This window comes from Oreochromis niloticus, linkage group LG1 (assembly GCF_001858045.2).
Source record: "Oreochromis niloticus isolate F11D_XX linkage group LG1, O_niloticus_UMD_NMBU, whole genome shotgun sequence".
Lineage (NCBI taxonomy): Eukaryota > Metazoa > Chordata > Actinopteri > Cichliformes > Cichlidae > Oreochromis > Oreochromis niloticus.
Genome location: NC_031965.2, coordinates 24,270,895 through 24,288,155, shown reverse-complemented (window position 1 = coordinate 24,288,155; position 17,261 = coordinate 24,270,895). Strand labels below are relative to the sequence as shown.

The 17,261-nt window shown below is 40.8% G+C and overlaps 1 protein-coding gene across 1 annotated transcript; it reads left to right on the top strand.

The window, feature by feature from the left end:
* The first annotated feature begins 8,169 nt into the window (after positions 1-8,169).
* Positions 8,170-16,015, top strand: rcn1 (reticulocalbin 1, EF-hand calcium binding domain). Its single transcript, XM_005467161.4, has 6 exons — positions 8,170-8,704; positions 10,755-10,948; positions 11,071-11,249; positions 13,357-13,417; positions 14,507-14,706; positions 15,063-16,015. Exons 1-6 carry the CDS (start codon positions 8,478-8,480, stop codon positions 15,168-15,170), a joined length of 969 nt encoding a protein of 322 aa, XP_005467218.1. The 5' UTR covers positions 8,170-8,477; the 3' UTR covers positions 15,171-16,015.
* The last annotated feature ends 1,246 nt before the right edge of the window (positions 16,016-17,261 follow it).

Here is a 17,261-nt window from a genome sequence, read left to right as displayed (position 1 = left end):
TTATGGAGGGAAGATCTAGGGGCCGAAAGAGTCCCTCTGCTCAATCTGAGATATCCGCTAGGATTAATTAACCCCATTCTTCCATTAGGCCATTGGGATTGCTAATTAGGTTGAAAGAAGTCCTGCAGGAGTCTCCACATACTGTCTCTCTGATCTCTGCCAGGTGTATTGACTTCATATTAAGTGCTGCTTTTCAACTGGGGCATCTTTATATTTTTATTTGCCGTGGTAGAACTAGAAAGATGTTAGGGAGCAATGGTAAAGATGTGGTGGGACAAGCAGCAGAGGTCTACAGCCAAACTAGTGAAGCGGTTCATGGGCAGTATTTTAATATCCAAAGCACTTCTCATTAAACCATCATAGTGTCTTTACCCTTGGGACTTGAGCCACTCCAGCCACACTTCACATGTGGTCGAGACAATTGGCAAACAAGTAACAAACACAAAACAAAGAATTCAGTGGTTTTGAACATCTCTGAAAAACAAAAATCTCCCTGTTCTTCCACACCATGGCCTTAACCACACTGTGAAGATCCTGTTATGGTTAGCCAGAGAAACAAATGAAATTAGCAGCACAGATCACAAGCATCTGTTAGATGTCACTAATGATATGTCAAGGGGGCTGCCGTGCGCTATTGTTCCGATCGCCTATAGATGCACGTCTGTGTAATCTGATAAATGAGTGAACATAAATTCGCCGCTCTTTTTCTGAAACCGGACCATTACTGTCAATCACGTAGACGGCTACAGCGAGCCAGAGGCTGCCGGCTCGCACAACAAGCACTGGTCCCCACAGTCTCATGATGACGGTCCCCAGACGGTCTGCTGTAACAGCTCCAGCTAATCTTCTTTTCATGGTCTTCATTACGACCTGTCAGAACATAAATTGACAGTAAATTGCCATGTTTATTAACACTGCACTAAAACAGCATCCTTAACTCTCCTGCCCCCTCGTGCAAATGTTAACATTTAACAGTGACCAAGAGGATCAATTAAGATGCGGCATGAAATCATGCTGCGCTCAGAACAAATGCTCTCGAACAGACGCACACACATATAGAGGTCCCCGCATTCACAATTCCACCTTAATATGCCTCCTCAAAGATTATGTCCTCTGTTGATGACCCCCCTTTGAAAACCTATTCAGACAGACACTTGCTTGCCACATATTTTCAGCTCGAGTAACGCTGGAAAGGAAGGGCCATGCTTCACGGAGCACTGCATCAACAGAGTCTAGAGTCTGAGACTTGCAGCGGCCTTTGCCATATAACACAGTAATTACTAGATCAAATCTGTTCAAATTGAAGCAACGCTGTTCTGTGATCCCTCCTATACTAATCAGCACACTGAGGTATGGCTGTGCGACTATAAATTGCTGACTTAATTAAAACCAGGACCTCTCTGTCATCTAATTACAGGGAGAAAAGGTTATTGCTTCAATGCAATTTTCCAAATATGATTCCTTCACAGTTATTAAAGGCTCAGGCGTCGTTTATTGTTTCAGATTTTTCAATATGGAAATGGCCCCGGTGACAGACGTAATGACTCGGGGAAAACGCTTCATCTCGATACTGGCCTGGCACGGCCATTTGTCTAAGATAAGTGGAGCGGACAGGAACGGGGGAAATGTCATGGGAGGTATCCCATGATTGCCTCCACTTTACAGTTGTCATTAAACAGAGCAAAGGTTTCTTTTCTCCTGTGTGGCAGCAATGAGAAGTTTATTAATCTATTGAGTATAGTGAGGGCGGTGAGTTATTGTTACTATGAAAATTCACAAGGGAAGAGGAAAATTGTTTAATTCTGTGATGAGAGACTCTGTGTTCGCTGTTATTGTTCCGCTCTAATCACTATTCCACCTCAAATCTTCCACAACCTGAAACCTGACAACAGCAACAACAACAAGAAACATATTAATGAGAAAAAAGCAGAGGGAAATCCCAAGAATGCAAACCAAACAATTTAGTGGATAAACTGTATTTACCACAAAAGTGGTAAATACAGTGAAGAAAACAGTGAAGAAAAAATGCAGAAAATATGTTATTTTTTAAGTAATAGTTTAAATCATTTTCTTAAACATAAAAAATACATTTAAAAAATACAAGTGGAACTTCAACAGTGTACTGTCTGTAAAGTCTCACTTCATAGTATGTTGAGTATGTCCACTTAGAGTGCCTCTATAACTCTTTAGTGCTTTAAACTAAGCTTCTAAAGCTGTTTCCACCCTGCAGTCTTTTCTAGACATTACTTAATCAGATATTAAGCAGTCTTTAACATGCGGATCCTTAAGACAAAGTTCACAGCTTCTCCCGCATCCATTACCCAGGTACCCTTGGCTAAACCAGACAGCATGGTTAGCAATCGTTGCCACTGTTTTTGTCTTGATTTCAAATCCAGGCAGAGCCCTGCTCTGTGGATTTTGCATGTTCTTCGTGTGCTTGTGTGAGTTCCGGTTTAAAAATAATAATAATAATGTATGCTTTACTGATCCCCCGTGGGGAAATTCCTCTCTGCATTTAACCCATTCACTCAGTGAAGCAGTGTGCAGGGACAGTATCTTGCTCAGGGGTACCTCAGGGTAGCCGTTCAGTGGATTCGAATCCCCGACCTTTCGATCATGGGGCGACCACGCTACCAACTGAGCTATCCCTGCCCCTCCTAGGTTTCTCCTGGGATCTGACCTGGGACACTCTTATAAAAGAGGCTTTTAATCTCAAGTCTCACTTCTTTGATAAAGGTAAACATAAAATGAAAAATCAAAAAGTTTGTATAAAGGAGTGAGAAACTGTATGACATAGACTATGTGTGAGAAAAAGCAACTTCACACAAGGTCACATCCACAGATGACATAACATAGCTTAAGGGTCTGAAAAACCAATGTGGAAGTGCTTTAAACCAGCATTCTTATAATGATCGGCAGAGGGGTGACTCTTTTGGTCTTCCAAAAAAGAATCCCGGTTGTAGAGAAATCCATGTCAAATCTGCCCTCAACACTTTCCTGACAACTTTACGGCCTCAATCGGTAGTTTCAGGTCATACTGAATAAAACAAGAAACCAATGAGTGTGTCGTATCCTCAAGTCAGATCCACCTCTCGCTGATCCCATCTACTTTCAAAACACCAAGATGAGGACGATGAACGCGCTCAGCTTGACGTTTCATAACGGGGCTTCACTATCAAATGAGTGACGCCACAGCACGATCAATCTTTTACGTGAGTGGGAGTACAGCTCAGTTCTTTCTCATAATCTTCATTTTGGCAACATTCTCAGTTTTTGTGTGTTAGTGAAATACATCATGAGGCTTCTCATTTAACATTAAAATCATTGCATAAGTCTGCATTGTTTTATTTTATTTATTTAGTTTTTTGTCGCCTTTGTGGCTCAGAGTTACAGAAAAGAGAACCACGTAGTCCTGAGCTGCAACTGAAAGACATCAAACAACAAAAAAAGGGGAAAAATGACATTAAAAAGCAAACATAGACAAGTTTCTAGCTTCTCTGTCTTCAAAAGCTTAAAGAAGATACTTGATAATGCTAGTAAATGAAATGTTGCAGGCATGACTTCAGGTATACAGTAAACAGCGATTTTAAAAAAAAGAGCTACAATTATATTTACTGTCAAACTCACTTCCATTGTGCACGATCTCAGTTATTTATAAGCCTTTAATTATTCAGATGCTCTGATTAATTGCTGTTGCTTAATCAAACTAACAAAGCTGTTGTCGCACCAAAAGAAGATCAAAAATCTGATAAATGCAGTGTGTGTCTGTAAGCGCAGGGCAAAAAGAGGCCATAACTGAACTGAATTTTCTGGACACTAATGCTCTGTGTCTCCCACCATAGGGTTTTCTTAATTACATTAACCAAATGCATTCTGCAGTGTGTGCAATCTCATGGTTAACTGAACACGCCCGTAGCTGCAGCCCCCTCCCTGTTCTATTCCTTGGTGAAATATTCATGTTGAAAGCCACTCTTGCCATCCACTTTCTCCTTCCAACATGTTAATGCCCGCTGTTGTTCAGCCATGCTACCATTGTTTGAGAGTATAGTCTTCGGCATACAGGTAACACCTAAAAATCTGCCCCTGTTGTGTGATCTAAAGTTAATGAAAGGGTCCAACTATCAATCCTGCTAAGACCATCATCATCACCAAGATAAAAAATCCTGTATTCTTGTATATCCATATGTATCTTTAGGAAATGCATCTCTTTGGGAAAACACATTTGTATTTCTTCATGTCTGCACAGCACACTGATTCAAATTGACCAGGCAGGACTAATTTAAATACATTAACTATTCATTAATTGAATAAAGAGGCTAGTTGGCCCCAGGGCCTCTTTATAATCATAAACTGGGGTGTACTGTTTATGCAAAACAGCAAAGTGCCATGTGCTGGCTTATTATGCTAATGATGAATGGCAAAATACATGTTTCTCCTGCCCACAAAGGAGGATTAGGCATGGCAGTGTCAGCAAGTTGTTTCCAGGGTACAGAGTCTGTTCTTCCATATTACCTCATGTTGAGATGGGGCTCAGTAATGTGATTCTTTTCGTTTTCTTCACGTGGATGTGATCACACACCCCTCCCTACACCAACTCTTCCTCTATCTCGAAACATTATATCGCAAGGACTTAACTAAACTGGATGACTTCACACTCTCGCATTGACTTATGAAGTTATCTGTAGTTGAAGCAATCTTTTAACTTTCCACATTCTCAGATATTGTTTATGATCCAAAACCCATGCTCTTTATTTCTTAAACTGAAAAAAATTAACTTAAAAACTACTTTAATTAAAATGACTAAAACCTAAACTAATTTAAGTAAATACTAAAATCTACAGTGCTGTGCAAAAGTCTTGAATCAGCCTCACACTTCTTTATAACAGAGTGTTCTTCAACATATCCTGGGCTCTCATACAGAAGCTTTCTTGTCATTTGTTGAAGTAGTCTTCATTAATAGTTCTCCAGGCTTCTTGAAGGACACTCAAAGCTCATCTTTGGATGTTGGCTGCCTTTTGTTCCCTTCTCGGTCAAGATGATCCCACAGTGCCTCAATAATGTTGAGGTCCAGGCTCTGGGGAGGGCTATCCATGGATGGATGGATGTCAAATCCATTGATTTGACAAAATCTCCAACACCACTGGCTGATATGTGGTATGATATACAATATGTGACATATGCGATATGTTATACAATATAACAGTCTTCGGAAAGTTGTGTTGTGCAGAAGTCAGGTTGGTACACAGCTGCCAAACCTATTTGAATTCAATTGAATTCAATTTTATTTATATAGCGCCAAATCACAACAACGGTCGCCTCAAGGCGCTTTATATTGTACAGTAGATCCTACAATAATAGATACAGAGAAAAACCCAACAATCATATGACCCCCTATGAGCAAGCACTTTGGCGACAGTGGGAAGGAAAAACTCCCTTTTAACAGGAAGAAACCTCCGGCAGAACCAGGCTCAGGGAGGGGCGGGGCCATCTGCTGCGACCGGTTGGGGTGAGAGAAGCAAGACAGGATAAAAGACATGCTGTGGAAGAGAGACAGAGATTAATAACAAGTATGATTCAATGCAGAGAGGTCTGTTAACACATAGTGAGTGAGAAAGGTGACTGCAAAGGAAAAACTAAATGCATCATGGGAATAACCCGGCAGCCTGAAAGAGGGGCCTGAAAACTGAAGGCTCTCCTTCCCATTCTACTTTTAAATACTCTAGGAGTATTAGTATTTAACACTATTTGACAACTGTTAAAATTCATATTATGGCGAGAACCAATCAGCTAAGTAAAGAGAAACGACAGTCCATCATTACTTTGAGAACTGAAGGTCAGTCAGTCCAGAAAATTGCTAAAACTTTGAAGTGTAGTCACAAAAACCATCAAGCACTACGACAAAACTGGCTCACATGAGGACCACCCCTGGAAAGGAAGGAGTCACCTCCGCTGCTGAGGATAAATTCATCTGAGTCACCAGCCTCAGAATTCGCAAGTTAACAGCACCTCAGATTAGAGCCCAGATAAATGCCACACAGAGTTCCAGTAGCAGACACATCTCTACATCAACTGTTCAGAGGAGATCATGCGAATCAGGCCTTTTATGGTCAAATAGCTGCTAAGAAGCCACTACTAAGGAAAAGCAGCAAGCAGAAAAGATTTGTTTGGGCCAAGAAACACAAGTACGGACATTACAGTAGAAATCTGTACTTTGGTCTCATGAGTCCAAATTTGAGATCTTTGGTTCCACCCGCCGTGTCTTTGTGCGACGCAGAAAAGGTGATCGGATGGTCTCTATGTGCATGGTTCCCACCGTGAAGCATGGTGGAGGAGGTGTGATGGTGTGGGGATGCTTCGCTGGTGACACTGTTGGGGATTTATTCAAAACTGAAGGCACACTGAACCAGCATGGCTACCACAGCATCCTGCAGCGACATGCCATCCCATCCAGTTTGCATTTGACCCCAAACATACCTCCAGGCAGTGTAAGGGCTATTTAACCAAGAAGGAGAGTTAGCCCCCAAAGCATTTCTTTGGGGCCAGTATCCCAGTGCTGCACCAGATGGCCTGGCCTCCACAGTCACCTGACCTAAACCCAATTGAGATGGTTTGGGATGAGATGGACCGCAGAGTCAAGGCAATAGGGCCAACAATTGCTCAGCATCTCTGAGAACTCCTTCAAGACTGTTGGAAAACCATTTCAAGTGACGACCTCATGAAGCTCATCGTGAGAACGCCAAGAGTGTGAAAAGCAGTAATCAAAGCAAAGGGTGGCTATTTTGAAGAATGTAAAATATAAAACAGGTCTTTAGTTACTTCACAATTTTTTGTTTACTACTACATAATTCCATATGTGTTCATTAATAGTTTTAATGCCTTCAGTGAGAATCTACAATGTAAATAGCTGTGAAAATAATGAAAAACAAATAAATCACAAGGCGTGTCCAAACTTTTGACTTGTAGTGTACATACATACATACATACATATCTTCTCTACCCAACACAGGAAATAATAGAGGCTACATCCGCTCAGCTAATCATCCAACTCGTTTCCAGAAAGCAGTTTAAAAATCAAGGACATTAAGGGGATACATTAGTGCACATGGCATGAGTGACACACACATCTATGAAGGGATTATCACTGATGAACAATAAATCAGGTTTTGGAACAACATATGCTGCCAGGCTTTGTCTTTTTCAGGCAACACCTTGCCAAACCACGTTCTGCACATGATTACAAGAGTAAAAGACAGTGGATGCTGAACCGGCCTGCCTGTCATTCACCCATTGAAAACGTTTAGGAGATTATGAAATACAAAATGTAACAAAAGCAAGCAGCTCAAACTACAGCGATTGGCCTCCTCAGCTTCCAGATGCTTAAGTCTTTAGAAATATGTTTCTGAAAGCATGTTAGAATCAGCATTTTTTTAAATGTCCCAGTTTCAACATCTGATAGGCTATGTTGTCTTTTTATTACTAAATATAGTGCCTGGCCAGTACATAACATTCCCACTAGTCACCCTCCCTTCCTTCATTTTCTCCAGCACTCTCAGACACACTAACACACACACACACACACACACACATTCAAAGATATTCCACAGCTGTTATCTTAACAAGACTTTAACTGTGTCATGATTCAACAGTTATTCATTCAGTTCTATAGCAGCTAACATATAGAATAATCCATCTAAATACAGTAAGCAGTACTCGTAAACTACTATAGTATATTTTACGGATTCAAGGAACTTTACCCTCAAACAAACATCAAACACTGAACTCAGTTCCAGCATGTTTTACCTTAAACGTTTTACACTGTAGCAGCGAGCTGCATACTTGTGACTGATGATTTTTTTAGACAGCAATGGTTTATTTATATCCCTGTACATCCGCGTAGCTGTGCACACAGCCTTTTCATTTCAAATGCACCTTATTACAAGTTGGCACAAAACACTTAAACAGTTCCCTAAGACTGTGTGTGTTACTCCCGTTCTCACTGGTTGCTCACTGACCCACGTTGACTCTCCTGCTCTGGTCGTTCGTCAGCTTGCAACGTGGCGCCCGAATCCCTCTCGTGTTACCGACATCCCGTGGACCAATGGGGGGGATTCTGGCAGTGGTTGAGGCTGGGGCCTGCATGAAACGGAGCCTGTGAATGGCTGTACGTAAGGCGGCAGGAAATCCCTGTTTGGTTGCATCCCTTTCATTGGGATAAGGGACAGGATTGCCTAAAACTGTGAGGACCGTAGGTGTTCATGGAGGACCTGTTTGCGGGCGCAGGTTGCGTTTCGTGGGTGTTTGAACATTGCTGCAACATTGTTGCGCTCCGCCGCTGAAGACAGGACAAAAAGTCGGCGTTTAGCGGTCCAGCAGTGAAAGGAGCTACACAGCCGCTTGATCATTGTGTGTTGTGGTGTTGTAGGCCCGTTTTGGAGATCGCTGTGCCCTCTGAGAGAAGTCAGGTTGAACACAGACTGATGGCCGGCTTCAGCTTCAGCTTCGTGTGCGCTGTGCTCCTCTGCGCCACTGTGGCGCAGACCAAGCCGACGCTGAGAAAAGAGAGAGTTCATCATGAGCCAGAGCTAAGCAGGCAAGCCCACGAAGACAATAAGAGCTTCCAGTATGACCATGAGGCCTTTCTGGGCAAAGAGGAGGCCAAAACATTTGATCAGCTCACCCCTGAAGAGAGCAAGGACAGGCTCGGGTAAGGAAATGCTACCAGCACTCTGCCACATAAGCTGATTTTTGGTATCTGAAAGTGAAGTTAGTGACAGGCTTGGTGGGATTTCGAAGGGCAGGTTGGAGCTTTTGTGTTTGTTTGTTTGTTTGTTTGTTTGTTTGTTTTTTAAAATCACACACTCTGCCGCTGAAGCCCGTTGCGTGTAACTGTTCAGACTAAGAACATTAAACATTTAAAAACATGGGAACATGTGCCTGTGAAAGCACTCCTGCTTTATTATGGCACCCACACTGTTTGCACACACTGTACACTTAATGAGTATTTGTAATTAAGATTTCTGCAGACTATTAAAGATTCATTTATAGGGGTGAAGTTTAAGGAAAGTTTAATCGCCGAAGTTCTGCACGTAGGTATTCTGTACAAAACTGCAGTGTACGCAGTGTACTCAGTGTGCCACGTGGTTCTGTTTGCAGGATTCTTCGAGTATTAAACGTTTTTTTTTCTTCTGCCACTGCTGCAGTGACAAGTTGGCACCATGTGACGCAAGTTAGTCCAGAAAACTCCTGCTTGTTGTCTTGAAAGAGGGAGGACCCCTGTAATATCACAACGTGGCAGCCCAGGTCTAAGAATACACCACAGATGCACTGCAGTTTTTAGCCTTCTAAACTGGGTTTGCCTGCCCCTCCCTCAGAAATCGTCTCTATGAATCCACATTACTTGTAGGAAATTATTTATTTATTAATTATTAATCCAGCCTGTCATTAATCAGTATCTCATTGCTAAAGTCTTCAGTCACTCTATATTTTACTTTTATGCTTTCCTTCTTACATTTAATTGGTTTTAAGCGGTAGTTATCTAGTCTGAAAGTCTTTCAAAGTTTTTCTTTGGACATCTATTTTGTTTTCCCCCCTAATTTTTAGTCCATTCCTTCATTTTCATTTTTATTTTTTGTTTCTTAAATCACTTAACACTAACATGAATCATTCAAGCGTTAAAAAGCAGGAAGTGGACAGTTGGTGAACAATAAAAAGGAAGTAGCAGGTCTATAAAGGACTAATTACAGCAGATGAACAGTATCTGAAAGTTATATTCTTAAGAAAAAGGACAAAAATCAACCGAAGACTTGATGCAGGACCAGAGAGACAAATCTCTCTTTAGTTGCTCCATCTGTTGTTCACTGAAAGCCTCATCAGAAGTGGTCTCAGTGGAAGGGTTGCTGTGAAGAAGATTAAATGGGGAGAAAAAGCAGAGAGATCCAAATTTGAAATTTTGGGTTTAAATTGTTGTGTGTGTGAAGAAGAGGTCAGGAGAAAGGTGTAACATTAAGTATCTACAGCCATCTGTAAAACAGTGGAGGCTCTATCAACTTTACGTACTGTCACTTTACAACACAGAAAGGAAAAAATATTCAAATAAAACAAAATAATAAGTAAAATCTGCACTTGTCAAGGTTTGGGTTTGCATTTCAGCCGGTGGTTTGGGGGATCTGGTCAAATTTAACAGAATTACTGATGCAGAAAAATACCATTAGATTTTGATCCACCATCTAATACCATCTGAAAAGCATCTTATCAGCAAGACTTCATTTTTCAGTATAGCAATGATCCCAAACACAATGCCAATGCGGTTAAAGCATACCTGGACTGAAAAACACACATTAACATTATCAGTCATGGACTGGTCTCCCCAGAGCCCGGACTTCAACACTACTGAAGCTGTGTGAGATCATCTTGACAGAGAACATTACAAAAAGCAGCCAACATCCAAATAAGAGCTTTGACTGTTCTTCAAGAAGCCTGGAGAATTGGCCCTGAAGCCTGCTTAAAGAAGAATAAACACTGCCATACAAAATACTGACTTTTAAACTTGTTAAATTGTAAAACCTCAGTTTTTGCCTTCTATATTGAATTTCAGCAAATTTTTTGCACATTTCAATAAATCAATATTTTCACCCAAAATATAAAGAAATGAGGGGCGGAGTCAATACTTTTGCACAGCACTGTATGTAGCCTATGTATGCCTATAAGATTTAGTTGATGTATCACTAATATCTCTCTTTGCACCTGCCCAACAGAAAAATTGTGGACCGAATAGACAGCGATGCAGATGGCTACATCACCACAGCTGAACTCAAGGCTTGGATAAAGCGCGTACAGAAGCGTTATGTATATGAGAATGTGGCCAAGGTGTGGACTGATTATGACCTGAATAAGGACAATAAGATTTCCTGGGATGAGTACAAACAAGCCACATATGGATACTACCTCGGTATGGGCTCACTAGTTCAAGACACATGATGTATTTTTGTTTTGTTCTTTTAGTACTAAAGTATTACATGGCTATTAAACCCGATTCATTTTTTAGTCATGTTTTTTTTTTCACCCTCTTAGCCAACCCGGAAGAATTTGAAGATGCCACGGACCAGTTCAGCTTCAAGAAGATGCTCCCTCGTGATGAGAGGAGGTTTAAAGCAGCTGATCTGAACAGGGACCTGGCAGCAGACAGAGAAGAGTTCACAGCCTTCCTCCACCCTGAGGAGTTTGAGCACATGAAGGATATTGTGGTTCTGGTAAGCCCTTTGTGTTCATATGATCTTTAAGTAAGGAGTACGCACATCAGACCTGAAAGAAGTGACGTTCCCAAAAGTAAGAGCACGTCTGCCTAATGAGAAATATGATTTAATTCCAAGAGTTTTGAGTTTCTGTTCCGTGTGTTTGATCTCGCTACTTAAATAAATGTGCTACATTTGAATAACCTCCTAATGAAATTTTAACTTGGCCCAGAAATGATTGAGTTCCTATATTTTTTTTTGGGAACAGGTCCAGTGGGACAAACCGACCGTCCCATTTAAAACTCAATCTTTAAATATAAATTCGGCTTCGTGGAATGTGGGGTGGCGAATGTTAGCAGTGATGCACTATGCTGCTCTGTTCATAAAATTTGTACTACCCATTTGACAGAGTTAATTATTAATCTCTCATTTTTATGATGTTGCTGAATGTTACCAAAGAACGGTTCAGCCAGGGGTGTCTTCACTGATTGTGGTGAATCTGGCTAGAGCTAACACGATAGTCACACATACATACATGCTGCATTTATACTTTATACATATAATGGATTTTTCAGAAACACTGATCTTTCTAAAACTATGCAAAAGAATGAGTAACTGATGGTACATGCAATCATAGGAAAAACATTAGAAAGGATGTGGCTGTAAGCTAGCTTGAATGATAACTGAAGGAGATTGCTGTGCAGGATCAGGGAGGAACATGAAGTTGGTAAGCGCCAACTGGAAACCTACACACACTTCACATTTCTACCTTCGATCTGCTTGTGTTGCTGCCATCTACTATTGGCACCCGAGAGCTCCTGTACGCTACAAACACGGAACAATACCAGTCCTTAAGAAAAGTAGATTAAATTTGGCAGAAGAGAAATCTTTCATTCTGAAGCGTAACACTTTGCATGAGCATTCACATGTATTTGGCCAAAGTAAACAGAACAGAACTGGTCATAAAGTCAGAGTTGTGAATGATCAAGGAGGCATAGTTATTGATTGGGAATTTAGGAAAACTAGTCAGGAAGCAAAACTTGGATGCATGTGGTGGTGTTTATGTAGGTCTTCATTTCGTCCTTTTAACACACCGCTAAGAGAATTTCTGAATTTCAACCTAAAAAGAGTTACAAAAGGGTCAGTTTTAGTGATCTGAAACTGATGTGAAAGAAAGCTCATATAAAATGCTTTAGTTCATTGCTGAACCCATTATGTTATTTTCCAAGCAAAGACAAGATTTTATAGCAGAACATAGGTTTTAATTATGATACTGATTATACTGCTGTGAATTGTCATGTCCTTTTTGCATCCTTAGAAAACGGAGGACATCTTATCCTTTCAGTGTTTATGAAGATCTACACTGGAGAAAAATGTCTTTTTGCTTACCCTGCACAGGTTATGTGGGTTTAAGAAAAAGATTTTCTTTTTTTCTTTTAGTGAACTTTTAGAAATCCTTCCATCCACCCATCCATTCTTCTGCTACTTAGCAGAGCATCCTCCCTGCCCAAAACACTGAACCTAGGAGGCATCCAGGAGCCATCCAAGTCAGATGTAGGAGTAGCAGCTCTAATCTAAGTAACTCCAGAACAGCCAAGCTGCTTGCCCTGTCTGTAAAGGGGACCCCGAACACCCTTTGGAAGAAAATAGTCTCTGCATCGTGTACCCAAGATTTCATTCTCTTGGTTGCTATCCAAAGTTCGTGACCATAAATAAGAGTAGGAACCAAACTGACAGCTTTGCTTTCATGCTCAGACCACTACAGCATCCACATCACTACAAGTGCCACACCCACATGAACAAAACCCTGAGACACTTAAATTCCCTTCCCTTTAATTAACCAGTTAGCCAAATTCACATACTGTCAGATCCAGTATGTTACAGATAAATCTAGTGGAACCAAGTGTTTGCTCAAAAAGGGTAAATCATTGTTGAGTGCAACTCATCAGCAGTCCTGTATTGTTGCGTCACTCTGCCAGCCCAGCTGTGAGCAGAATCTTATAAATTCGCTTTTACACCCGAGGGCTGCACGTTTCTCTTCTATTACTCAAAGTGAAAGTTCCTCTATAGTTGACGTGCCCTTGTGTCTTCTTTTAATGATGTCACTAACTCATTCTCTATGCAGGAAACCTTGGAGGACATTGACAGGAACGGTGATGGGCATGTGGATGAGGACGAATATATCGGTGAGTTAATTTAAAAATTGAATTCATTTAATTAAGCAATTGGTAAAAAAAAAATAAAACCCATTAGCACTCAAACATCCACTTTAAACCTAACAATATACCACTCAGTGTTTTTAAAACACACATTGACAAATTGTAGCATACAAAGACGAACAGGAATGTGAATAAGGAGCATAATATTTCAACAATTTGCGTGTGCACAGTTCTTTAATTATGAATCATTTAGTGTTGATGATTTTTCTATCAGTACACTGAAATGACAACTCTGCTGAAATAACAGGACACAGTGGATTGTATAAACTGTCATTTAGAACTCCTGATAGCGGCCTTTAAATTAACCATGCCAGATAGAAGGTCTCCAGTCCAGCCAACTAGATGGCTTTGCAAAGGGGGGACTTTAAATGTCGTCCCAGTGGAGCTAATATGCGTTTTCCAGCCTTATTACTACAGACACATCACCCATTGTCTACCAAAGGTGGTTAACCCAGAGAACTGTGCTGACAGCAGTGTTTCTAAGTAGACTGAAAGGTGTGGTCTGCTGGCTCCAAGTTGAAAGAAAAAGTTTGACACCACTACTTGAAATTATTCAAGCACTGTGATGTCACTGCTGACATATGGCTCAGTGTGCTGAGCATAAGTGGTATTCGTTGTAGAGCGGCTGCTATTATCTCTTCCCAGTGCTTTGTAAGCTGTTGACTCTCATCTTGTTTAAAATTCATGATGTTGAACGTACTTTACAAAAAAAGGGAAACAACCATTGTCACAACACAGGAACAGAGAACTGTATAATGTCAGGATGCACAGATTGGCATGTGATGGTGACAAAATAAATGATCTGGGGGGTTTTTTAATTCCACCTCCACTATAGATGAATGTTAGGGTGTTATTCATTCAGAGCTTCAGTGTCATCAGTGTTTGCTTTGGAAAGCTTGCATGTGAAATGGTGTACAGTATGTGTATGCCATTTCTGTAGGAATTTATACCAGGAGTGTATTTAAGGTGTAAATTGTGCGTTCTCTTCAAATGCAAACTAAAAAAATGTCAAAATGTCTTATTCAATTGTTCTTTCATCATTTCCTTGGGTTTCAGCGGACATGTTTGCACATGAGGATGGTGGTCCAGAACCAGAGTGGGTCAAGACTGAGAGGGAACAGTTCTCCGACTTCCGAGACTTGAACAAAGATGGAAAAATGGATCAGGATGAAATCCGTCACTGGATCATGCCACAGGACTATGACCATGCACAGGCAGAGGCCAGACATCTGGTGTACGAGTCTGATCAGGACAAGGTATACTGTTAGAGCTATATTGGTATGATTTCATATCTATTGCTTGTGCCCTTGTGGATGTGAGATCTTGTCAAAACAGGGTTCATTAGAGTCACTGGGTACAGGCTGGAACCTGTCCTAGCCGACAGAGGGCAAAAGTAAGGGTACGATCTGGACGGGCCGCCAGAGTGCAGGCACAGAGACGGCATGCAAACTCTACAAAGAGTTCATTTTCTTCATTGGTGTATTTCGTTTTCAGTTCACACCAGAATTCTTCACTTGAGTGTTTTTCTGCTTTCGGGAGAGTGTTTTTGTTTACGTTTAAATAAGAGCTTTTTTTAATCATCACATTTCACACGTTCTATCTCCCTTATCAGGATCAGATGCTGACTAAAGAGGAGATCCTCGAGAACTGGAACATGTTTGTGGGAAGTCAGGCTACTAACTATGGAGAAGACCTCACCAGGAACCACGACGAGCTCTGAGCTCTCACTGCAGCTTCGTGTGTGTGTGTGTGTGAGGAGCGCTGGTCTACAAAGACACAATCACACACAGTGACAGTTAGAGTGGGACAGATGTCAGTTTGTTAGACTTCAAACCAACACTGTACCAAATGAGAGGACGCATGAGTGTCGATCCTACCACTAACTCTGTGGGTCTGTTTCAATCTTCACATTGATGTTGTGCTTCTGACATTCAGGAGCAAAGCCAGACCCCGTGGACTTACTTTCCAACAATGGTGCCTTCCAGCCGAATCGCCGGATTCATTGCCTCAGAGATTTGTGTAGATGGTCTGTAACAAAACTTGTCAAAGCTTAGTATTGTCAGACATGGGAACAATTTTTGATGCTAATGTGAAACCACAGCTCAGAGCATTTGTTCTGAATTTATTTATTTATTAAATTGCTTCTGAACTTTAGGTTTGAGAGGAATATAGTGTTCTACTAAAGGTCTTTTCCTTTTCAGAAAAACAGACAACACAAATTTAGTTTTTTTTGTTTGTTTGTTTACAGTTTTATTGTCCTGATGACTAAAGACTTTTTGTATTCTTTAAGTATTTTAAGAGTTGTTGATTACTGATGTTTAATGGCATGGTTTTTGCACGCATTTGGTTTTAGTGTAGCCTGTGAAAAAAATGTTTCTCCACATTTAGTTTGAAATGTATTTATTGGTATACGTAAGGCCAACTGTGTGCTCAGTGTTCACATTTTCACTTTTTGATGTTTCATTTTTAACTTTATCTGTTTACAACTGTCTGATTTTAAGGTCAGTTAGGCTAAGGCCTACTGAATATGTAAGAGGTGGAAATAAAGTTTCCCTTCCTTGATCTCTCACGAGTAAGTTCTTGCTTACTTTTACCTCACTCCTAAGACTTAGGTACAATGCCAAGACAAGGAATATCAACCTGGATTATCATTATTATTATTATTATTTTAGAACAATGTAGTGTGTGTGTGAAAATAAATTGTCAGTAAAACTTTCTTGGGATTTTTGATCAGGATACCGTTACTCAATTCCCCCACACACACTCACACTCACTCTTACACACACCTTTTTTTTTTTTTTTTTTTTTTAAATTTTTAATGTTTTCCCTGTCTTGATGTCCCAAATCCAATTTGCGTAATTTGCATACCACAGACACAAACTGGCATTAGAAGCTGCATATGCTCACAAAATGTATCCATAAAAGGTGGATAAAAGGTTTTGTGTGCTTATGACGTTAAGCTGGAGGCTAATCAAAGGTGTTCATAGGAACTATAGTTGCTATGTGATTCCACACATGTAGAAATGCAGTTTTTTTGGGGGGGGGGGTTTGAGTTAAAGATGTCATGTCTTATTAGAGGCCAGCTATTTCCCATTGTTCAGTGTTTGTTCTGAGTTAAAGGGCTTTCAGCAGTGAGTTGAACTTTATTAGTTAGACTTTGCCAATACACACTTGGATCTCTTTTACCATCAGAACGGCCCTAATTCTCCTTGGCGTTCTTAGTTGTGACATCCAGTGTGGTCTTCTGCTGGTGTACCCCATCTGCTTGAAGGTTAGACTTGTGCAATAAAGTATGCTCTTTGCATACCTTTGTAATTAGTGGCAGTCTAATTAGAGTCTGCCCGTTTTCCTCTGATCTTTGGCATCAACAAGGCTTTTTTACTCTGGGAACTGCCACTCACTGGATATGTTCTTTTTAACATCATCCTCTGCAAAATCTAGGCATGGCTGTGCAGGAAAATCCAAGTATATTGTTGTAAGTGCAGAAATAGCGGCACCAACAACAATGCCACACTTAAAATCACTTAAATAACCATGTTTCCTCATTCTGATACACAGTTTGAACTTCAGTTAAGGCAAATTGCAGTTTTTGGTTAACTATGTCTAAATACAGCATGGTGAGACGATGGAACTGATGCCTCACTATAAGAAGGTCCTGCGTTCAATTCCACCACCTGGCTGGGAGTTTTTCTGTGTGGAGTTAGGTTTGTTCTCCCCGTGTTTTCATGGATTCCCTCCAGCTACTCCGGCTTCCTCCCACAATCCAAAGACATGCAGTTGGTGAATCTAAATTGCTCATAGGTGTGAATGC

What these genes read in the sequence shown, in the direction of transcription:
- rcn1 (XM_005467161.4), top strand. Translation starts at nt 8,478, where the DNA reads ATGGCCGGCTTCAGCTTCAGCTTCGTGTGCGCTGTGCTCCTCTGCGCC. An exon ending in GAGAGCAAGGACAGGCTCGG is followed by an intron (nt 8,705 to 10,754) that starts GTAAGGAAATGC and finishes CCTGCCCAACAG; the next exon opens with AAAAATTGTGGACCGAATAG. An exon ending in CACATATGGATACTACCTCG is followed by an intron (nt 10,949 to 11,070) that starts GTATGGGCTCAC and finishes TCACCCTCTTAG; the next exon opens with CCAACCCGGAAGAATTTGAA.